The sequence below is a fragment of the Bos javanicus genome, chromosome 24, assembly GCF_032452875.1.
Source record: "Bos javanicus breed banteng chromosome 24, ARS-OSU_banteng_1.0, whole genome shotgun sequence".
Classification (NCBI taxonomy): domain Eukaryota; kingdom Metazoa; phylum Chordata; class Mammalia; order Artiodactyla; family Bovidae; genus Bos; species Bos javanicus.
This window is the reverse complement of record NC_083891.1, coordinates 1073465-1097363: the sequence shown is the minus strand read 5'-3', so window position 1 is coordinate 1097363 and position 23899 is coordinate 1073465. Positions and strand designations below refer to the sequence as shown.

At 40.3% G+C, this 23899-nt stretch overlaps 1 protein-coding gene and 1 non-coding gene across 3 annotated transcripts in view; one reads left to right on the top strand and one right to left on the bottom strand.

Moving 5' to 3' along the window:
* ATP9B (ATPase phospholipid transporting 9B (putative)) overlaps nucleotides 1-23899 on the top strand; it is a 150999-nt gene that overhangs the window by 8649 nt on the left and 118451 nt on the right. For both annotated transcript variants that reach the window (XM_061399483.1, XM_061399484.1), the window contains exons 2-5: nucleotides 5326-5499; nucleotides 15724-15874; nucleotides 19622-19735; nucleotides 20580-20688. In XM_061399483.1, coding sequence (XP_061255467.1) covers nucleotides 5326-5499; nucleotides 15724-15874; nucleotides 19622-19735; nucleotides 20580-20688 — 548 coding nt within the window. The remainder of the gene's footprint in view (nucleotides 1-5325; nucleotides 5500-15723; nucleotides 15875-19621; nucleotides 19736-20579; nucleotides 20689-23899) is intronic.
* On the bottom strand, nucleotides 14525-14631 carry LOC133237899 (U6 spliceosomal RNA). The gene has a single exon (XR_009733408.1). It is a non-coding gene; the product is annotated as a U6 spliceosomal RNA (small nuclear RNA).

The following is a 23899-nucleotide window of genomic DNA, read 5'->3' as shown; positions in this document are numbered from 1 at the left end:
AAAGAGACTCATGCTGAGAACAGATGGCTATTGTCTGATTATCTCTAAAATATTAGTGTGTTTCTTGGTAGAGGAAATACAATTTTTTTTTCAGTGTTTTCTCATTGAGTGTCTACACACATTTTTCTATGAATCTAAAAAGTTTTACAATTATTATGATAATAGATATTTTACTGTTTTCCTTTTCTGTGATGGTCTGTAATTAAAAGCTTTTTTTAAAGTACAGAATGATTCTTAAGATAGCATTTATCAAAGTACCCAGGTCCAGGATTCCTTGGAATCAGAGACATATTCTTATAATACATAGCAGTTCCTTTAAAAGAACTATTTCATGCAAGTTTATAAAATTCTTTATACTTAACCAAAATAGAAATATTTTTCTTAACTTTCTAAACTGACAGTATTAGCACAAAGATAGAGTTGGTGATTGGAATAGCACCTTTTGGGCAGCTGGAGTATGTGTCCTTAGCTTAACTGTCCTGCTTGTCTGTAAATTTCTGGATTGGCATTTACATACATTAAATATTGTACCATTAATTCTGGAGGCTAGTGGTAAAGAATTCGCCTGCCAGTGTAGGAGACAGAAACATGGGTTCAGTCCCTGGGTCAGGAATATCCCCTGGAGGAGGAAATGGCAACTCAACCCAGTATTCTTGTCTAGAAATTCCCATAGACCTAGGAGCCTGATGGGCTATAGGGGGTTGCAAAGAGTTACATGACTGAAGTGACTTAGCATGTATGCACCATTAACTAATTCAGAAGTTTGTCTCAATGTATGTATAGTGTTGGTGTAATTTCTTATTCAAGAAATTGGTGTTCAGTTTTTATAGAACATTCTATAAGAGGAATCATAGGTCAGTAAAGCCTGACTATTGTCCTTGTTGCTTATTTTTGCTCCTGATGTCAAGGCATGCTGCTCCAGCACTGGTCCTTTAATTTTTTTTTGTTTTTTAAAACTATTCCCCTGTTCATCTCCTCTGCTGTTGTAGGAGGAAAGGAGTTCTAATTTCTCACTAGTTCATACAGTTTTGCTGCTTATTAATGACTCATCGCAACACAGTTGAACTTGGAAGCTGTACCTGATGAAGAGAATATACATTTTTTATAGCATTTCATTGCCTTGTTTTTCTGCTTTATTAACATGTAGGCAAAGAGGGAGTGTTTATTTTTCTTAAAGAAGGTTTAAGCAGTAGGCATATTTTAAGTGTTTTTCTCCCTTTAATATCAGTTGACTTCTCAGAAATGTTTCTCATCAAAATGGAAACAATAAGGCTGTTGGACTTAAGATAAAAATGTGAGTTTAAGATAGTTATTGTGCTGACCTACTTTTACTTGGATACATGTAAATTATGTGCCTTCCAGTACTTGAATGTTTTGTTGAAAGTTCCTGGTTTTTTAAACCTTTGGCCGCCGTGGAGAGAGCTGTCGTCAGTTCTTAGCATGGTGGACTCTTGGGTTGGGGATCATCCATTCTGTCCTTTGTTCACATTGTTTTTACTCATTTAAAAAAAATATGTTTCCAGAATTATACTTAATTGCTGGAAACGTTGATTTTTCTTGAGTGACAAACCAATTAAGTGTGTATGACACCAGGCAACAAAGACACTTAAGATTCTCTGCTTATCTTGTCTCTGAAAAAATCCATTATTCATCATCTTATTGTTTTTAAATACTGAGGTAAAATTTTCAATACAATAGGAAAATTGCTTTGGAAATGGAATAAATTGCTTGCCAGTTCAAAGGCTCACTTTCTGAAGTTGAGGTTACTAAACATGATGCTGCTTATATTCATTATCTTTCAGACTCTCATTGTACTGCTTTTCTAGCATTAAACATGATAAGATTGTGACTTTTGCTAAAATGCAGCATAATCACTAAAAGAATTTAATGAAAAAGACTAAAAATCTCATTTTGTATACTATGTTATAATATCTGTAAGTGGTGGTTTGAATTTTAATTGCAATTTGTATAAATATCCATTTTCTGGTTGACTTTTAAAAGAGGTGCTTTTACACAAAAGTAAGAAAAAGGAATTTTTGAGAGGAAAAATATTAATTCTGTTTCAGATTGTGTACTTTTTGCCTAAATCATCTAAAGTGATAGGTGGCTTGCTTTAAGGATATTCCATGGTGGAATTGAGAGTAATTGGAGTTGTTTGTGGATTCGATGAGAGATGAAGACAAGTATCCCTTTGATTAGGGGAGTGAAGTGTTCAAGACGGGTGTCAGTATTGACTGCTGCTTCTCCAGACATTTGCTTTAAGCAAAGGTCTTCTGCCTTCTTGGTTTTAGTAATGATATGGTATTCCATCATGAGTTAAGCAGCTTTAATTGTTGATATGAAGGTTTTTCCATGTGTTTTGGGTGACTAGCATAGCATGGTGATCATCATCTTTGTAGATATATCTTACATATATTTTTAATTTTCATGAGATAATTAGAACCTGTGGTTAAAGTTAAATTACATTATAAAAAAAGAAAAAGGCTTTTGATGCATCTTCACAAATTATTCTCCCAAAAGTTGTTCACTTTCTTACAGCAATTAAGAGTGCCTGGTTATCCAAGACTGTTGGCTATGCCAGATGTTAAGAATTAATTTTTTTCAGTTATTTTAATTTGCATGTTTTAAGAGTCCTTTTTGAAAACGAAAATCATTCCCAGGCTTAAAACCTTTCATTGCCTTCCTCTGCTCACTGAGCACTTCATTTTCGTTCCCCAGACCATGAGGCTCACTCACTCCAGCCACACTGGCTCTCTCCCCTCCTGCGGTCCTCCAAGCTCCACAGCCCCTTCTCTGCCTTCCTAGACCTTCGTGTGGTTGGCTGCTTTTCATCCAGGTGTTGCTTGTTGAGACTCAGCTTCCTTGATGATCCAGGAAAACCCTTCCTGTCACTTCCAGTCTTATCACTTCCTTAATTGTCTCCCTAGCACTTTTCCCATTCAGTGTCTGTGAGTCCCTGAGCTGTGTATCGCAGGGGCTTTGTTGCCTCTCTTCTTCTGTACCTGCGGGGACACTGCTAGCACGTAGTGGGCACTCGAGTGTGTGTTGAAAGTGTTGGAGTTCCTAATGTGGTGGAACGTGATTTTTTTAGTTGTTTTTTTTTCCTTTGTGAATTGTCTTTGCTCATCTGTCGTTTGAGGCATTTGCTTTTTTATCGATTTGGGAGAACTGCCTATATAGCATTGTTTTTCTGTTATACGCTGCATTTATTCCCCCTAGTTGCTTGTTTCTTTTAAGATGTTCTTCTTTGATAATGCAGATTACAGACCTACATTGTACCTGGCCGTAGTAAGGACTCAATAAACATCAGCCATCCGTTTCCCTGAGCTTCTAGTCTAAGAGGCCTTCAGGGGTTCTTTCCCCAATATTCTGGCTGTCCAATTGAGCAGCCCACTCCCCATATTCACTCTCTTGAGTGAATTTGCCCTGTGTGTCAGGGTGCAGACTCTCTCTGTGGCAGCCAGCAGGACGACAAGAGGAAAGGGCCTCATGGTAAGTTCAGGCAAGACCGCATTGTAGGAATTAGCTTGGCAGGCTGGGGGTGTGCGTAGTGATGAGGGAATATCCATCTGCCAGTGGTTTCTTGGCTGCCAGGGAGCAGGGTGTTATCAACAATAACTATAGAAAAAAATTTTTTTTAATTATACTATTGTTTTATTGACTGTGCTGAAGCCTTTGACTGTGTGGACACAACAAACTGGAAGAATTCTTAAAGAGAAGGCAATACCAGACCACCTTACTTGACTTCTGAGAAACATGTATGCAGGACAAGAAACAACAGTTAGAACCAAACATGCAACAACAGACTGGTTCAAAATTGGAAAAGGAGTACATCAAGGCTATTCATTGTCATCCTGCTTATTTAACTTATATGCAGAGTACATCATGAGAAACGCTGGGCTGCATGATCACAAGCTGGAATCAAGATTGCTGGGAGAAGTATCAACAACCTCACATAGGCTGATAATACCACTCTAATGGCAGAAAGCAAAGATGAACTAAAGAGCCTCTTGATGAGGGTGAAAGAGGAGAGTGAAAAAGCTGGCTTAAAAGTCAGCATTCAAAAACTAAGATCATGGCATCCAGTCCCATCACTTTATGGCAAATAGTTGGGGAAACAGTAACAGATTTTATTTTCTTGGGCTCCAAAATCACTGTGGATGGTGACTGCAGCCATGAAATTAAAAGACACTCCTTGGAAGAAAAGCTATGACAAACCTAGACAGCATATTAAAAAGCAGAGACATCACTTTGCCAACAAAGGTCCATCTACTGAAAACAATGGTTTTTCCAGTGGTCATGTATGGATCAGAGTGTTGGACTGTAAAGAAGGCTGAGTGCTGAAGAATTGATGCTTTCAAACTGTGGTGTTGGAGATGACTCCTTGAGAGTCCTTGGACAGCAAGGCAATCCAACCAGTCAATCCTGAAGGAAATCAACCCTGAATATTCATTGGAAGGCCTGATGCTGAAATTGAAGCTCCAGTACTTTGGCCACCTGATGCAAATAGCTGACTCTTTGGAAAAGACCCTGATGCTGGAAAAGATTGAGGACAGGAGGAGAAGGGAACAACAGAGGGTGAGATGGTTGGATGGCATCATCAACTCAGTGGACATGAGTTTGAGCAAGCTCCGGGAGATGGTGAAGGGCAGGGAAGCCTGGTGTGCTGCAGTCCATGGGGTCACAAATAATTAGACATAACTTAGTGACTAAACAACAAAAGGCATAGGTAATATGAGTTACAACCTAAGCATTTTTGTTGTTGTTCAGTCACTAAGTCATGTTGATGTTTCTCTCGGAAATCTTGATTCCAGCTTGTGAGTCATCCAGCCTGGCATTTTGCATGATGTCCTCAGCATATAAGTTAAATAAGCAGGGTGACAGTATACAGCCTTGACAGACTCCTTTCCCAGTTTTGAACCAGTCCATTGTTTCATGTCTGGTTCTCACTGTTGCTTCTTATCCTGCATACAGGTTTCTCAGGAGACAGGTAAGGTGGTCTGGTAGTCCCATCTCTTTTCAGAATTTTTCCACAGTTTGTTGTGTTCACACAGTCAAAGGCTTCAGTGTAGTCATGAAGCAAAAGTAGTTCCCTTGCTTTTCTGTGATCCAGCAGATGTTGGCAATTTGACCTCTGGTTCCTCTGCCTTTTCTATCTAAATCCAGCTTGTACATCTGGATGTTCTTGGTTCATGTAGCTTAATATGAGGAGAAAAGAAAAGTGTAATTAGTAGAACTGGGCCAGCTCTTACCCTGAGTGAAACCCTTACTGTAGACAGGAGACAGCTTGCCCCACCTCAGTGCTCTGATCTTTCCTCTCTCCAGGTACCAGCTGGAGGATGAGTCTGCCCACTTGGATGAAATGCCACTGATGATGTCTGAAGAGGGCTTTGAGAATGACGAAAGTGATTACCACACTTTACCACGAGCTAGGATCACCCGAAGAAAGAGAGGCCTGGAGTGGTTTGTCTGCGGGGGATGGAAGTTCCTCTGTACCAGGTTTGTCTCCCTTCCCTGCCTAACCTCCTGCTCAGCGAGGTTACATTGTTATTTATAAGCTTAGCTTCTCAGCACATTTGTTTCCATGTCAAACTAAAGAAGCCACTCTAAATGACATCCTGGACAGTGTAAATAACCTTAGTCAAAACCAAACAGTGCTAATCCAAAAGGGACAGAAAGCCAAATTCACTTTTCTTGTCAGATGATTTAATGTTTAAACCCTGCAGAAGGAAATGGCAACCCACTCCAGTATTCTTGCCTGGAGGATTCCATGGATAGAGGAGCCTGGCGAGCCCCAGTGCATGGGATCGTGAAATGTTGGACACGACTGAGTGACTAACACTTTAAAAGACGGAGACAGTGACTCTGTAATTAATACATGGTAGAATTGATTTTTGTCACTGTATTGATATTTGTAAATTGATACTTATAAATTGTGTTCCTTTCTTTTCCATCTATAATTTTATACGTACCCCATGGCCTCTGTGGAGGATTGGTTCTAGGACCCCTGAAAAGTGAGAGTGATAATCACTCACAGGTGTCCAACTCTTTTCGACCCTGGTCTGTAGCCCACCAGGCTCCTCTGTTCATGGATTCCTCCAGGGAAGAATACTGGAGTGGATAGCCATTCCCTTCTGCAGGGGATCTTCCTGACCCTGGGATCAAACCCAGGTCTCCTGTGTTGTGTTTACCGTCTGAGCCTCCAGGGAAGCCCTCTAGGGGCCCTGCAGTTACCAATCAATGGATGCGCAAGTCTCTTACATAAAATAGCCTAGTATTTGCACACAGCTACACACATCTTCCTATATACTTCCTTGTTAGTATTTTGTTTTTTCAGTTAAACATATGTATTTTTTCAGATTTTTTCTATTATAGGTTACTATAAGGTATTGAATATAGTCCCTGTGTTGTATTCTTGTTGTTTATCTGTTTTATATATAGTAGTATGTATACGTTTATCCCAACCTCCGAATTTACCCCCTTCCTTGCCAGCCCCTGCTATCCTCTTTGGTAACCTTAAGTTTGTCTTCTGTATCTGTGATTCTGTTTTGTAAATAAGTTCATTTGCATCATTGTTCAGCTTTTGCATATATGCACTATCACATGATATTTGTCTTTCTCTGACTGACTTCACTTAATATGATAATCTCTAGGTCCATTCATGTTGCTACAGATGGTAGTATTTCATCCTTTTTTATGGCTGAGTAATATTTCATTGTATATATGTCCCACATCTTTATCCATTCCTCTGTCAGTGGACACTTTGGTTGCTTCCATGTCTTTGCTATTGCAAACAGTGCTGCAGTGAACATTGGTGTGCATGTATCTTTCTGAATTAGAGTTTGCTCCGGATACATGCCCAGGAGTGAGACTGCTGGATCATATGGTGATGGTAGTTTTTAAGGAACTTCCATACTGTTCTCTCTGAGTGTCTCTGGTGGCTCAGATGGTAAAGAATCTGCCTGCAGTTCCATACTGTTCTCCCTGAGCATCTCCAGCGGCTCAAACAGTGAAGAATCTGTCCACAGTGCAGGATACCTGGGCATGATCCCTGGGTTGGAAAGATCCCCTGGAGAAGGGAATGGCAGTCCACTCCAGTACTCTTGCCTGGAGAATTCCTAGGACAGAGGAACCTGGTGGGCCACAGTCCATGGGGTCGTAGAGTCAGACACGACTGAGCGACTTTCAGTATACTCTTCTCCCTAGTGGATGTACCGATTTACATTCCTACCAGCAGTGTAGGTTCCTTTTTCTCCACACGCCCTCCAGCATTTATTATTTATAGACTTTTGAATGATGGCCCTTCTCACTAGTGTGAGGTACCTGTGGTACCTTTTATAAATCTGTTTTGAACTGGATTGGTCTAAGACAGTTGTGTCAGACCCAGAAGCAGGGTCTAGAGATAGAGGTTGAGCGTTGTTGTAATTATTGTGATAGTGGAAGCCCCTCAACGATGACTCTCCTAAAAGCATCAGTAGGCATGTGGCATAGGCCTATGACAGGGAAAGGAGGGGTGGGTACCTTGGGGAAAAGGACAGTTTTGGAAAGGAAGGCTTATACTCCTTTTTTTTAGGCGGCAGAAAAAATAAGGGAGGAACAGTGAAATCATGTTGGAGAAGATGACTTTTATCCTTGATTGGGACCATTCGTTCATTTAAGTTAGAAGGTGTCTGGGATACAGATGAGGGCTAAAAACAAGAGAAAGTTGGTCATGCTTTGGTAGAGATCATCAGTAATCAACAAAGGAAGATCAATAATCATGCATTTGTATCAAACCTAGCATAATTCTATTACTGTTTGTCCATCAGGGAGAGGCTTGGCCATTACAACACCAGCTGTGGAAGCGAGGCGGTGGTTACGGTGGGAACGGGGGCCAGTGTTGTCGGTTGAGGAGACAGCTGCAGTGGATGGGTTTGGGTGGAACTGTCTGATGGTGCGACATGTGTTCTTCATTAGTGTGGGGTGGAGAGAGGAGTCGGACTTGACCCCATGGTGCCGTCTGAGGTGCACGTTCTCACCATGGTTGAAGCCAAGAACTGAGAGTCCCTGTCATGAGAGTTAAGGGGAAAGCTAGGAGTTGAAGAAGAGTCTGACTTGACGAGCCAAAGCCCTTCCTCCCTCTTTGCCCCATGGACTGGGAGAAGTGCTAGGACTGGGCCTTGTGGTCTCCATGCAGTAGGTCCGGATTTGCCATCTGCCAGTAGAGAACACCCCCCAAAGGAATCCTGCAGTGGAAATGAGCATCTGTTATGCGTGGACGATCCCTGGGTGACAGTGTTTCTGAAGACTGAGGGCGTGGGGACAGGCACGGACAGACAGGCAGCTGTGAGGATACAGTGTGGCCTCGTGTCTGCAGTGTGGGCTCCACGAAGGAGGCCTGTGCTGTAGAAGTGGCGACTTATCCGTCCCGGTCAGACATTTGCCAGGAATTGTGAGCATTAACAACACCGAGTATACTGTTGAGTTATTTTTGGTCTCTTACAGGGTTTTGTTTTTACCAAATGGAACATAGGCACATTCGGGATTTCATTTGTAGTATTCCTTTTCTTACTGAAGATATATTTGAAAATATAGATGTTAGCAGCAAAAACACCCATGTTTTGGGGAAATTAAAACAGCTGAGTAACATACACTCGACATGTATGTAAAGTCTTTATCTTAAGAAATGGTGATCCAGTTGGCACAGCTGACTGAGCCATCGTGGCGGCTTTACTCATGAGTGTCTCTTTCCATGTGGACCAGAGTGACCTGAGACGTGGCCACATTTCGTGTTCAGGAGACACCTGCTGCACCAGGAAATCGTTACAGAAATTAAAACTACCTTACAGGACAGAGTTTACGGTTAGCAACTTACATTGGTTTTATTTCTTTATTTCTTATAGATTTCCAGTTTTGAATATTCGTTAACCTTTTTATTTACTAAATACCAGGGATTATAACTTCCCTGGTAGCTCAGATGGTAAAGAATCTACCTGCAATGCAGGAGACCTGGGTTTGATCCCTGGCTTGGGAAGATCCCCTGGAGAAGGAAATGGCTCCCCACTCCAGTATTCTTGCCTGGGGAATTCCATGGATAGAGGAGCCTGGCAGGCTACAGTCCATGGGTTGCAAAGAGTTGGACACAACTGAGTGACTAACACAATGACACGACATTATAAAATTGTGTTACTATAATTATTAGGTGGTGGATCAAAAAGTAGAAGTTGTGTAAAATTAGTTTAATTGCAGTAGAAAATGTTAGTGAATATTGTAGTAAAGGTAGCAAATAATATTAGTGAGCTCTAGATATTTCTGTGTATTTTTACTTGTAGATTCTGTGAATAGTAAGGCTTACTTTAAAATTGTTCTTCTTCAGGGATTAAGTCGGCTTTAATTTCTTCATGGCTTAAGATCTGCCTTCTCATTTTTATTATTTGGCAAAAATTCCAACTCTGACAAATTTGATTCTGAAAATTTTTTCTGTGATCTGTCTTCTAAACGTTTGAATGTCCTCCACATGAGTTATTGTGATGCACTCAGATATGTAGTTCTGGGGGTGGAAGTGGAGCAGTAATGTCTTTCTCAGGAGATTTACATTTCACTCCCTATCAAAAATCACTTTGCCCCGTGAAAGTGGAGCCCTGAGTAGCATTTCCATATGAAGGGGCCTGTATCAAATGCTGGGATTATTCCTGGATCTCAATGGCCTCTACCCTCTCAGTTAACCTGCAGCACGTTTGGAGTGCAAAAGCATGGGAAAATGCAGGTCTTTCAGGAGGACGTGAGTGCCCGATTGCTTCTGGCTTGGTGACTGAAGATACTTGATGGATGGAATATTTATTTGTTTATTTAGGAAGCTCTAAATATTGGAAGTTACCTAATTATGGTCACTTAAAATTTTAGAAGATGGGATCTTGGTATGTAGATACTTTATTTAATATTGGAGCACTACTTTGATTGTAGAGGCATCTGTGAAAAGTTACTAACCCTAAAGTGTTTTTAAGTAAAAAGGATACTTTGTGCATTACTGAATTTAGTGTCAATTTGCATATAAATGGGAAAGTGTCTTCAGAGTGATGAGTCATTGAGGTAGCCTTCTGGGCCCCTGCCCTTGTTCTGGGTGCAGGCTCCTGACTTGTTGCAGGGGCAGCTCTCTGCTGCTCCTTCTCACTCACCAGTATTTACCAGTGTATTTTACTCTTGTTTCTTTGCCTTCAAAAATCGCTCATGTGTACCTTCTGCCTTAGCTCTACAACTCCCTAAGACTTACATGTACTTTTTGATTACAAGTATGTTCTTTACTTGGTAGCACCTGTCTCTCTCGCTGTCTTCTGTCTGCATAATCCAGTGGCAGTTCTGGTAGCACCCCAGGCTTTTGTCCACTTATTTAATCTTGGCGACACCACTGGACTTCATCAGTTCAGTTCAGTCACTCAGTCGTGTCCGACTCTTTGTGACCCTATGGACTGCAGCACGCCAGGCCTCCCTGTCCATCACCACCTCCCGGAGTTTACTCAAACTCATGTCCATTGAGTCAGTGATGCCATCCAACCGTCTCAACCTCTGTCATCCCCTTCTCCTCCCACTTTCAATCTTTCCTAGTATCGGAGTCTTTTTAAAAGAATCAGTTCTTCGCATCAGGTGGCCAAAATATTGGAGTTTCAGCATCAGTCCTTCCAATGAATATTCAGGACTGATTTCCTCTAGGATGGACTGGTTGGATCTCCTTGCAGTCCAAGGGACTCTCAAGAGTCTTCTCCAACACCACAGTTCAAAAGCATCAATTCTTTGGCGCTCAGCTTTCTTTATAGCCCAACTATCACATCCATACATGACTATTTGAAAAACCATAGCCTTGACTAGATGGATCTTTGTTGGCAAAGTAATGTCTCTGCTTTTTAATATGCTGTCTAGGTTGGTCATAACTTTTCTTCCAAGGAGTAGGCCTCTTTTCATTTCATGGCTGCAGTCACCATTTGCAGTGATTTTGGACCCCAAATATAAAGTCTCTCACTGTTTCCACTGTTACATATATTTGTCATGAAGTGATGGGACCAGATGCCATGATCTTCGTTTTCTGAATGTTGGGCTTTAAGCCAACTTTTTCACTCTCCTCTTTCACTTTCAAGAGGCTCTTTAGTTCTTCGCTCTCTGCCATAAGAGTGGTGTCATCTGCATATCTGAGGTTATTAATATTTCTCCTGGCAGTCTTGACTCCAACTTGTGCTTCTTCCAGCCCAGTGTTTCTCATGATGTACTCTGCATATAAATTAAATAAGCAGGATGACAGTATATAGCCTTGACGTACTCCTTTCCCTATTTGGAACCAGTCTGTTGTTCCATGTCCAGTTCTAACTGTTGCTTCCTGACCTGCATACAGGTTTCTCAACAGGCAGGTCAGGTGGTCTAGTATTCCGATCTCTTTAAGAATTTTCCACAGTTTATTGTGATCCACACAGTCAAAGGCTTTGGCATAGTCAATAAAGCAGAAATAGATGTTTTTCTGGAACTCTCTTGCTTTTTCCATGATCCAACGGATGTTGGCAATTTGATCTCTGGTTCCTCTGCCTTTTCTAAAACCAGCTTGAACATCTGGAAGTTCATGGTTCATGTATTGCTGAAGCCTGGCTTGGAGACTTTTGAGCATCACTTTACTAGCGTGTGAGATGAGTGCAATTGCGTAGTAGTTTGAACATTCTTTGGGACTGCCTTTCTCTGGGATTGGAATGAAAACTGACCTTTTCCACTCCTGTGGCTACTACTGAGTTTTCCAAATTTGCTGGCATATTGAGTGCAGCACTTTCACAGCATCATCTTTCAGGATTTGAAATAGCTCAACTGGAATTTATCACCTCCACTAGCTTTGTTCTTAGTGATGCTTTCTAAGGCCAACTTGATTTCATATTCCTAGATGTCTGGCTCTAGGTGAGTGATCATACCATCGTGATTATCTGGGTCATGAGGATCTTTTTTGTATAGTTCTTCTGTGTATTCTTGCCACCTCTTCTTAATATCTTCTGCTTGTGTTAGGTCCATACCATTTCTGTCCTTTATTGAGCCCATATTTGCATGAAATGTTCCCTTGGTATCTCTGATTTTCTTGAAGAGATCTCTAGTCTTTCCCATTCTGTTGTTTTCCTCAATTTCTTTTCATTGATCACTAAAGAAGGCTTTCTTATCTCTCCTCGCTTTTCTTTGGAACTCTGCATTCAAATGGGTATATTGGTCCTTTTCTCCTTTGCTTTTTGCTTCTCTTCTTTTCACGGTATTTGTAAGGCCTCCTCAGACAGCCATTTTGCTTTTTTTGCATTTCTTTTTCTTGGGAATGGTCTTGATCCCTATCTCCGGTACAGTGTCATGAACCTCCGTCCATAGTTCATCAGGCACTCGGTCTGTCAGATCTAATCCCTTGAATTTATTTCTCACTTCCACTGTATAATCGTAAAGGGATTTGATTTAGGTCATACCTGAATGATCTAGTAGTTTTCCCTACTTTCTTCAATTTGAGTCTGAATTTGGCAATAAGGAGTTCATGATCTGAGCCACAGTCAGCTCCCAGTCTTGTTTTTACTGACTGTATAGAGCTTTTCCATCTTTGGCTGCAAAGAATATAATTAGTCTGATTTCGGTATTGACCATCTGGTGATGTCCATGTGTAGAGTCTTCTCTTGTGTTGTTGGAAGAGAGTGTTTCCTATGAACAGTGTGTTCTCTTGTAAAACTTTATTAGTCTTTACCCTGCTTCATTTTGTACTCCAAGGCCAAATTTGCCTGTTACTCCAGGTGTTTCTTGACTTCCTACTTTTGCATTTCAGTCTCTTATAATGAAAAGGACATCTTTTTGGGGTGTTAGTTCTAGAAGGTCTTGTAGGTCTTCATAGAACTGTTCAGCTTCAGCTTCTTGAGCATTACTGCTCAGGGCATAGACTTGGGATTACTGTGATATTGAATGGTTTGCCTTGGAAACGAACAGATCACTCTGTTGCTTTTGAGATTGCACCCAAGTACTGCATTTCAGGCTCTTTTGTTGACTATGATGGCCACTCCATTTCTTCTAAGGGATTCTTGCCCACAGTAGTAGATATAATGTTAAATTCACCCATTCCCATCCATGTTAGTTTGCTGATTCCTAATATGTTGATGTTCACTCTTGCCATCTCCTTTTTGACATCTCTTGGACTTTATAACGACTCCCTAACCACCACTTTTTCACTATTAGTAGCAGAGTGTTATGAATAATTTAGTTATATTTTGGAAGTCTAGGATCCTTAGTTTTTTCTATACAGGATTATTGAGAAAAAATAAACTGTTGAATATGTGTTTTTAGCCTTTGGTATTTAATTTAGAGTTTATAGGGCATGACAGTTTGGGAGTTACTGGGATGTTAATTTCATGCGCTGCTGATAGTGGTGTCGATACTGAGGATTTTATTCTAGTAGATGTTTATAGCGTCATGTGACGAAGACAGTGGTTTTACACTTAAGAGCCTTTTACCGGTAGACCATGTTGATACTAACATAAACTCTGGAAAATCCACATTTTTTCAGTTTTATATTTATTTTTTCAAACACTGAGCTTGGCTATCCTTTGTTCATCTTAAGACTTGTCTGACTTTTTGCACATTAAGCCATTAGATTAGATAGTTATGTGTTTCAGAAGAAAAAATTCATATCTGAATGCATTCCTGGAGGGTTTCTCCTGTATCTGAAGTGTACACCGCCGAGGACCATTGTCCCAGCTGCCATGCTGCCCGCAGCATGTTCTGTGTCCACCAGCCCTGCTCCACGGCTTCCCTGGGATGCTGGGAATATGCTTGATCTTTGGTGATCAATATGCTAGTCACTGGACAGGTGGCTGTTGAATCCTTGAAATGTAGATAGTGTGACTGAGGAACTGGACCTTTTATTTTACTAAGTAGTAAGTAATTCACACTAAAATAGCCACATGTGGAGAATGGATGCTTTATTAGACAGTAAGTTTTTGTGACAGTGTTGTAAGGTTGGATAAGATGGTTGGATGGCATTACTGACTTGATGGACATGAATTTGAGCTAGCTCCAGGAGTTGGTGATGGACAGGGAAGCCTGACATGCTGTAGTCCACAGGGTCACGAAGAGTCGGACACGACTGAGCGAATGAACTATAAGGTAGGAGAGCTAAAAACAGAAGGCTAAAAACACATATTCAGTAGTTTATTTTTTTCTCTATAACTCTGTATAAAAAAAACCTAAGGTTCCTAGACTTCCAACATGTAAGTAAGTTATTCATGACACTCTGCTACTAATAGTGAAAAAGTAGGGGTTGGGGAAGCTCTATGAAGTCACCTGTGACATCACAAGGTCCACATGAGCTCCTGGCACAAGGCCCACCTCTCTCAGGGAAGCACTGAGCTCTGTGCCTCCTTCCAGACCTAAGGTTTTCTGAGCACAGCCAGGAACCTGGTGGATATTCAGGAGGAATAAACTCATCGCAATTTAAACACCTCGCGTATTCCCTCATACAGCACATCTAAGTGTTCTGTGTTTGATAGTGATTTTTTTTTCTCTTTTAAATGTGGTATGCTTCATGAATCTGCATGTTGTCCTTGCTCAGGGGCCATGCTGACCTTTTCTGTATGTTTCCAGTTTTAGCATGTGTGCTGCTGAAGCGAGCACTGTAAAGTGATTAAAGAATCACCTCAGAATGATTGGAGTAGAGGGAGGACCTGCAGTGAATTGGACCTGAGTCCAGTTGTGTCACCCTCATTTCACTGTCACGCCTTCTAAGACTGGCATTGTCATGTTAACTTGGTCAGAGTGAAGTTGGGCGTGTCTGCCTCCTCCTGGTTGGTGGTTCTGTTGTTCTATCCTTGGCTTCAACTTCCCTTCCTAAATATACCATTGAGAGTCTTTCTCTACATTTTGGAAATTTTAAACTGAATTGTTAATACTGCAGTTTAAATTCATGATTATTTTATGCTTAATAAAGATGAATTTGATACCTTTTCATCATTTTCTGAAGTATTTTAAGAAAAGTTCTGCCACTAGAAGGTTTATATGCTCTACTCAAGTATAATGGTTGAGTAGACGAGGGGGACGTCCCAGGAAGGGGACGAGTTTGTATCCCTGGAGCCCTGGCACTATTGGAGCAACAAGGGTAGATTTAGCATTAAAATCTGTACCTCATAGGTGAAGGTAACTATATGAAAATATAGTCAAGCTTTTATTACCATTTGAATAGTCCATTAAATGTTGGTATCCTTTCAGAATATTGCATTGAGTCATAAGTCTTAATTTTATATTAATGCTACTAGAAAAGTCATCTTTTAAAGGAGGAAAAAAGTGACTACCTAAGACAAAACGAGGATGGTCACGTTTTAATCAACTGACATCTAAGAGCCTTTGTCAGAATCACCGAGTGGTGTATTGAGAATTACGAGTAACATATGGTGACTCTTCTCAGTATATGCAGCATTGACTGCTTCAGAATGTTAGTGGTTTTATTTTGCCAGTGAGAGGGTCTAAACAGGGAAGGCAATCTCCCTGAGGTTCCAGGAGTCATCACACACTTGTATAAGCTCTTTCAGTACTTTTATGTCAAATTTAAATTAATGTAGCTGACCCGTTTTAAGAAAGTCCTTACTATTTAACAGTAAATAAGCCATTGGTGTCTGGTAAATACAGAAACAATATTGGCTCTAGATATTTAGAATTAATTGTAAAACATTTAGAAAAGCATACACAACACGTATCTTTTGTTTCATGCAGTTGCTGTGACTGGCTGATAAATATTTGTCAAAGAAAGAGAGAATTGAAAGCTCGTACGGTGTGGCTTGGATGTCCGGAAAAGTGTGAAGAAAAACATCCCAGAAATTCTATAAAAAATCAGAAATATAATATATTTACCTTTATACCTGGGGTAAGATTGTTAAATTCTTGAAAATGCACTGGATATTGGAGATTACTTTGTTCTCATTTTTTTTCTCTCGTTAATTCTGTCATATCCAAATCAGAGACCTTTGAACCATGGATATTTCAAATAATTGTGAAATAATTCATATACTTTTCTTCTTCTTTTTTTGTTTTCATACATGTCATTAATAGCCACATAGTCCCAGGGACAGAGGAGCCTGGTGGGCTTCCGTCTATGGGGTCGCACAGAGTCGGACACAGCTGATACGACTTAGCAGCAGCAGCAGCATCAGAGTTCAACTCAAGAAAATTTATAGTCTGATTATTGCCTTCAGTTCCAGATAAACATCACATTTATATCATTGTAGAAATAATCAAATAAAGCTAAATAAAATTACCAGAAAATAAGTCATAAATTTTGACTGGGTATTTGTTTGGAGGGAAATGTTGACTGTATATATAACGTTTAAAGCCTGCTAAGGCTGTCACTCAAGCGCATTTCTGGCTCAAGTCTCTGGGGTGTCTCTGGGTCCTGTTGCACACTAGGCTTGTTTGAGCCCTCTGAGCATCTCTGTGGGTAAGGGGTTTAATTCTAAATGTGATTTCACCCCTACTGCCGTCTTGCTGGGGCTTCTCCTTTGCCCTTGGACGTGGGGTATCTTTTTAGTGGGATCCAACATTCTCTAGTCGACAGTTGTTCAGCAGGGAGTTGTGGTTTTGGAGTTCTCGCAGGAGAAGAAGATGAGCCTCTTGATGAAAGTGAAAGAGAAGAGTGAAAAAGTTGACTTAAAACTCAACATTCAGAAAACTAAGATCATGGCATCCAGTCCCATCACTTCATGGCAAATAGATGGAGAAACAGTGGAAACAGTGGCAGACTTTATTTTTTTAGGTTCCAAAATCCATGCAGATGGTGACTGCAGCCATGAAATTAAAAGGTGCTTGCTCCTTGGAAGAAAAGTTATGACCAACCTAGACAGCATATTAAAAAGCAGAGACATTACTTTGCCAACAAAGATCGTCTAGTCAAGGCTATGGTTTTTCCATTATTCATGTATGGATGTGAGAGTTGGACTATAAAGAAAGCTGAGCACTGAGGAATCGATGCTTTTGAACTGCGGTGTTGGGAAAGACTCTTGAAAGTTCGTTGGACTGCAAGGAGATCCAACCAGTCCCTCCTAAAGGAGATCAGTCTTGAATATTCATTGGAAGGACTGATGCTGAAGCTGAAATCCAATTCTTTGGCCACCTGATGCGAAGAACTGACTCTTTTGAAAAGACCCTGATGCTGGGAAAGATTGAAGGTGGGAGGAGAAGGGGATGACAGAGGCTGAGATGGTTGGATGGCATCACTGACTCAGTGGACATGAGTTTGAGTGAACTCCGAGAGTTGGTGATGGACAGGGAGGCCTGGCATGCTGCAGTCCATGGGGTCGCAAAGAATTAGACACAACTTAGTGACTGAACTGAACTGAAGGCTGTCACAATCAAAGAAAAATAACTTTACTCAAACATGATTGAGCAACAAAATATCTACAAGCACTTTTAGATTTATTTTCTACTTCACAGTATACATTTCAGGCCTTGTTTTATTATTATATCAGTAGTTATCTTTAATTAGGTATTATGCTAAATTTAAATTCTGAAATTTAAATATTTATTACTTTTTGTTATTGCCAGTGATGTTTTTGTCTTAAATTATAAAGCTGAGATTATATGTATTTAGAATAGTTGATTTATTTTTGCCTCATTCCCTATTTTAATAGATTTATTTATCTTTCTAAAGGCAAAAGAAAGCTGGTGCTGATTATCTTTCCATTATCAAAGTTTTTAACACATTTTCAGTATTAGGTCTTATGCTATTTTGCAAAAAATACTCAATTATGTGAAATGAGGGCTGCTTTAGCTTTCATGTTTTTATTTAAATAACCATGCTGACTTTATATTGGGCATTGATTAGCATCACTCTCCGCCCCCATCCATCCAGTTGTTGTCAGATGCTTGATGTCTAATATGCTTCTTTATTAAAACATGCAAAACTAACGCCTCCATAATTAAAAGACTGCTCTTTTGTCAGGACAATAAAATGTAAACTGTCTTCCAGGCAGATAAATATTCTCATCTTTATTGAATGAAGCTGCTGTTTTCTCCCTAGGTTTAAATTATTAAATACTCCCAGATTGGCTAAATACTGTACATTTTTCCGACGCCGTCTGAGTTCACTCAGCAGACAATAGAAATAGAGTTTTGATTGCAGTGTCCAGGGGGGGCAGTGCAGCTTAGGTTTTGATCTGAATGAGTTCACACAGCCTTTAGGATGGCTGTCCTGAAGAGACCTGTTGATGTGTCTGTACCACTGTTACCGTGGGAATGACTTTTTCCTTAGATTATCTCTTAAATTAGTCTTTTCATCTAAAATGTAGTATTTTAGAAACATTTGGTAATTGCACAGTAGGAATTCTATGCCATTTTTAGCACGAATGGCAATTTCTGAATTGCTAATAGATATAATTTATGCTAACTGAGATTTTAAAGAAATCACTGAGGAAAAAGAGAGCTTTCTTTCCTGCTGAGATTAATTTATGAAATGATTCAAAACATTTTAGACAGCAATTGAATGTGATTATAAATATAAACGTGTTATCAATGTAACTGATTTTTCAGTCACACACATAATTGTGTGATGATGTATACAGCTTCATTATATAAAAACTGTGATTCCAGCCTCTTTAAGTCAACAATAAGGACTTAACCCATTGCTCTGCCCTTGTTAAAATTTCCATGCATTCCAAGTTGTATTTAAAAATGGCATCCAAGGAGATTTTGATTTACAATGTGCAAGTTTGTAAGTTTCATTATAATTATAGTGTGCTATTTAAGGTATTCCCATCTATAAACACGAGTTTTTTTTCCATTTTGATTTTCAATTTAAATCTAATGAGTGAGGCATTTGTGAATAGAAGTCTGTTAATATACTAGATCTTGGATTTCCTTAAGGATTATTCTGTTTGAATTAAGAAACAAAAATGAAAATACAGGATTTGCATTCCTAGAAGATGCTATTGAATGATGATTTTAATTTAGTTTATATTTGAAAATATTGTTTAAGATCAACTACCAAGAGACTATAAAGAATATACAGGTAGTTTTCTTCATAAAAATTGGTCTATAATTTACATATTTTTATATATTTTCATTTCTTATACTTTGAGGGAAGTAAATGCAAGAGATTAGTGTTTTTTTTACGTGTGTGAATGCATACCTATAAATGATTTGCTTATTCACTGGATCTTTGTGAAGCTACGTAATGTTCACATTCAGAAAATGTGGCTGTCATGTTTGAGTGTTTACCACTTCATAAATATAAGGTTGCACCACTTTCGCAAAAGATTTTTTGAATTTATGGCTTACTAACATTGGGAAGGTTTTCCCGTGTGTCTTGGGTGATATGCATGTAGAGATTTATGAAAGATGAATGTGGAAGACTGCATACAAGGAAACAGAAAACCAAAAGGTTTAACATAGTTGAAAGTTCTGCCTTTTTTTCAGTTTATTTTAAATATAATTTGAGGTAATCTTAGCTCTTTTTTGTGATTTAGTTATTAGAAAGCCATTGTCAAAATTAAGTTTATTGTGACTCAGCATATTCTCACTGTTGGTGGAAATTCAGTTAGATATTATGCTGATTTTAATTAAGGTATGAAAGATTTTTCTTGAAGAGATTATATTGATTTTTTTTTCTTTTTCTTTTTAGGTTTTATATGAACAATTCAAGTTTTTCCTGAATCTCTATTTCCTGATAGTATCCTGCTCACAGTTTGTACCAGCACTGAAAATAGGGTATCTCTACACCTACTGGGCTCCTCTGGTAAAAAGAAAAGATTTTGAAATTAAGTTAAATTATTAAGTATTTAAAATACAGTTTTAAGAGTTCAGGTGGTTAAAAGAGAAATTGATCGGATTTTTGAAATGTGACATTGTTGCTGTGTGTCACTGCACTTTGTTAAACAGTTTCTAGAGTCCTCTGCAGTCCTCCAGCTAGGTCAGCTGGAGACATTACAAAGCACTTTTGCTGGCGGGGCTGGGGGTTCTCTCGGGCCCCAGGGGGTCAGCTCCATGTCCCAGCCCAGCTCCCTCCTATGCTGGGAGAGAGCAGGCGACGTGTGCAGAGTAGGTGTCAGGCAGAGGGCACAGCAGTTGCACGAAGCCCTGGCATGCTGCAGGAGCGTGTGGACGTGCGGCTGTGGTGGGAGGCGCCCACGGGGTGGTGGGCTGTCGGGTTTCCTCCTGAGTGGGATGGGGCCCGTGTCTGTGTGTGCACACGTCACTTGATAGGGAGCCCTCAGGCTAACCCCACAGTCCTAGCCAGCCACACAGCTGTGCAGAGGAAACACAGGTGACTTCTGCTGCTTTGTTTTCTCTCTCTTTTCTCCTCACTGGAGGTGGTTTTTTGATGTTTAACTTGAAGTACATATTAAGATGTGAGTTTTAAAACTTTTTTTGGGTACAGTGAGAATTGTAAATCTTACACAGTGCATTACTGTGTTCCTTAGGTAGTGTTTATTACTTTCTGTCATTTTTTGTTTTTGTTTATTGTATGCTTCAAAACTAGTATAAATTGAAGGAAAAAAGTAAAACTAAATAGTAAAAGGATTTTCCCTTTTTTGCTAAAGTCCAGTTTTCTCAAATACTTTGTTTTCTTTTGTTTAAAGGGGTTTGTCTTGGCTGTTACTATCATGAGAGAAGCAGTTGATGAATTTCGGCGTTTCCAGCGAGACAAGGAAGTGAACTCACAACTGTACAGCAAGCTTACAGTAAGAGGTGAGTAAGACACTTTTAATCCAGTTTACCATTGGTTCATGTGATCATCATTCTAGACTGAGCATAAATGCAAGAAAACGTTTTAGTTTTGTTACTGAAAATAGTATTATGCAATTACATGTTATCTAACTAATTTTCCTATAATAGTATGATGCATATGATTTCAGGATAGATTTTTATTCTCTCGATGTTTGAATGTATGTATGTATATATGAATGTAAATGTATACACACGCCCATAAACACATGCATGCACATGTACATACACAGGTGTGTGTGTGTATATATATACGTTTATATATAGTTACATATATGCTCTGTTACAGTTCGTATAGAATGCTTGTGTACTAGACACACATGAAACCCAACTTACGTGTACATGTTGTAAAGCATAGCATCGTCTCATTTAAAGTCTGTCTTTGCAATCTGTTTTAAACACAGTCAGCAAGACCAGACATCTGGCACCATGGCCTGAAATTATACTTGGGGAATAGGACTTCTAGCACCTGAAACAGACGTCACGATCCAAAATGGAAGCCGATGTGTGCTCGCTCCCCCACACCCTTCACTTCAGGCTTGCACCCTTGTCTGGTTTATGTGTTAAGAGTTGTTTATTTGGTTTTCAGTCCACTGTAGAAAAGAGGCAGTGTGATAGGGAGAGAATGTGTGAGGCTATTATGATAAGCATGAGGACAGGAGAAGGTGCCAGAGAGAAACTCTGTGAAGATTCATAAAACCTTGGAGCCTGTCTGGAAGCGGAGTTCAGAGTGGAGTGAGTTTTAGTCCCTTGTTGGATATATATGATTTGGAACTATGTTGTCTCCTTCTATGGGTTGTATTTTTTCTTTCTTCACCGTGTTCCTGATGCACAAAAGTTTTTATTTTCATTAAGTCCCAAGTTCATCTGTTTTTTTTTCTTTTGTTGCTTATATTTCGGGTTGTATCTAAGAAATAGTTTGCCAACCCAAAGTTGCAAAGATTTACTTCCATATTTTCTTTTAGGAGTTTTATAGTTTGAGCTTCAGGTATATGACCCATTTTCCTTTTGTATGTGATATCGCTTCACATTCTTTTGCATGTGAATACCAAGTTGTCCCAGTATCATTTGTTGAAAATATTATGCTTTCTCAATTGAATTGAAAATTAATTATTAAAAAGCTTTGATGCTTGAAATATTGGCATGGTAGAGGAAAGTTGTGTTGTATAAAAAAGAAGGTAAGCTTTAGTTCTGGGGAAAAGACTCCCCAGAATGGCCAGGTAAATTAGGTATAACTTTGGTTCGTCTGTTTTAGAATACAGTATAGATCTTGGCTTGTGTTTTCTGTTGTTTTATATTGTGAAATGTGGGCTGAGCAGAGATTTGTTTCTGTGCACTGATTGTATCATTCACAAATGAACAGTGCAGTGATGTCAGCAAAATGAAGAGTAAGCAGCTCCACAGATCAATCAAGACCTGGCAGAGCTAACTTGTCAGGACTCTGAAAAACGTCAGAGCCTTACAGCATCTAGGGGATTATTGAATCCAGGAAAAGGCCACTTGAAAATAGTAGGAAAGCTCCTTGGTGTTTTCACCTGCCCTTGCTCCACCCTGTCCCCGTCATGGCACCCTTCTTGAAGATGGCAGCAGCCAGATCCTAATTTGGGACTCTGGACACTGACTCTGAAGAGTGCGGAGCAGAACTTATTTGTGGTGAATCTTTTTTGTCTGTCTAACCTGTGTGGGGGCTACCTTAAGGACTGACCCAGTTGGCTTGTCTGTCTTTCACCTCACCTGCAACTCTGGGCGGGAAAGCTGGAAAGCTGCAGGTGTCTCTTATTGTCTAGGCTGGGGTCCAGCCGCAGCAGCCGGGCAGAGATATCACAGCCGGGCTCACACACTAGCTGTCACAGCCAGGCAGGAAGAATCGGGAGGGAATCTGAAGTACCCCTGTTGGCCCAAGGCGGGGGGAAGCGGTTTGAAAGCCACGCTCAAGGCTGGATGCAGGCTCAGGGCAGGCAGAAGTGAAGGCTGAGGCGGAGCTGCGACCAGGGTTCCCGCACGGAACCGTGGTCTGCGAAGGCTGTGAGCAGCTGTGCCTGCTCCTGTCTTCATCCTTGCTCCCTTCGCTTCCTCCCTCCACAGCCTCCTTTTTCCTCACATGCAAGGAGATCTCTTTCAAACACTGGTTGAATATAAGCTAAAGTAAGAAAGACTTGAGAGACCGCATATGACATAGAATACATGCTTTACAAAAATAGTTTAGAAAAGTCACCAGATATACATGGCTACAGCATATACTAAGCAGAGCAGAACAAACCCAAAAGGTGGAAATATTTCATTTCCTGAGTTATCAGATGATAATACTCAAAATGTCTGGGTTTCCACAAAAAATTACAGAGAATGCATTTCACAGAAGACATTAACAAAAACTGTCTCTGAGGAAGCCCAGACATTGAACTTCCTAGACAAACATGAACATCACCCACCTCAGTTATGTTCTGAAGCTAAGGGAGATGGTGGAAAGATGCTGAAAGATACCAGAACAGTATATTGGCAGATAGAGCATATCTGTAAAGATATGTCAGTATTTAAAAAAAGCAAGAAATTCTGGTACTGAAAAATACAGTAAATGAAAGAGAAACTCACTAGAGGCTTTCAGTAGCAGACTTGAGCTGGCAGAAGAAAGATCAGTGAGCCTGAGCCTCCGGTCACTGAAAATGGTCCAGCCTGAGGAGCAGGGAGGAGAAGGAAGAGCAGTGAGCAGGTCCTGAGAGGCTTGTGGGGCAGCGTCAGGGGTACTGAGGTACCCAGAGGAGTGTGTGCTGGAGGAGAGGGGAGATGTGAAGGGATATGGCCATTGACCCCCAGTTTTGACAAAAGATACAAATCTACACATTGAGGAAGTTCCCTGAAGCCCAGGAGGGTCAGAATGGAGACCCACACCGAGACATAGCATCATCACGTGGTCTGAACCCCGGGGCCACGAGCACAGCCTGCGAGCAGCTCGAGAGGCGGCTCCAGGCAGGGTCCTCGATGGTGACAAGCATGCTGCAGGCTTCTCATCAGAGACCGGAGGGCAGAAGGAGTTGGAGAAGGGAGAACTGTCAACAGAAATTCTGTATCTAGTGAAGCTGTCACTCAGAAGTAAAGGCGAAATGAAGACCTGCCCAGATAAGTTTAGAATTAAGGATAGGCGCTCAAGCAGATGCACACACACCCCTGCTTGTCACAG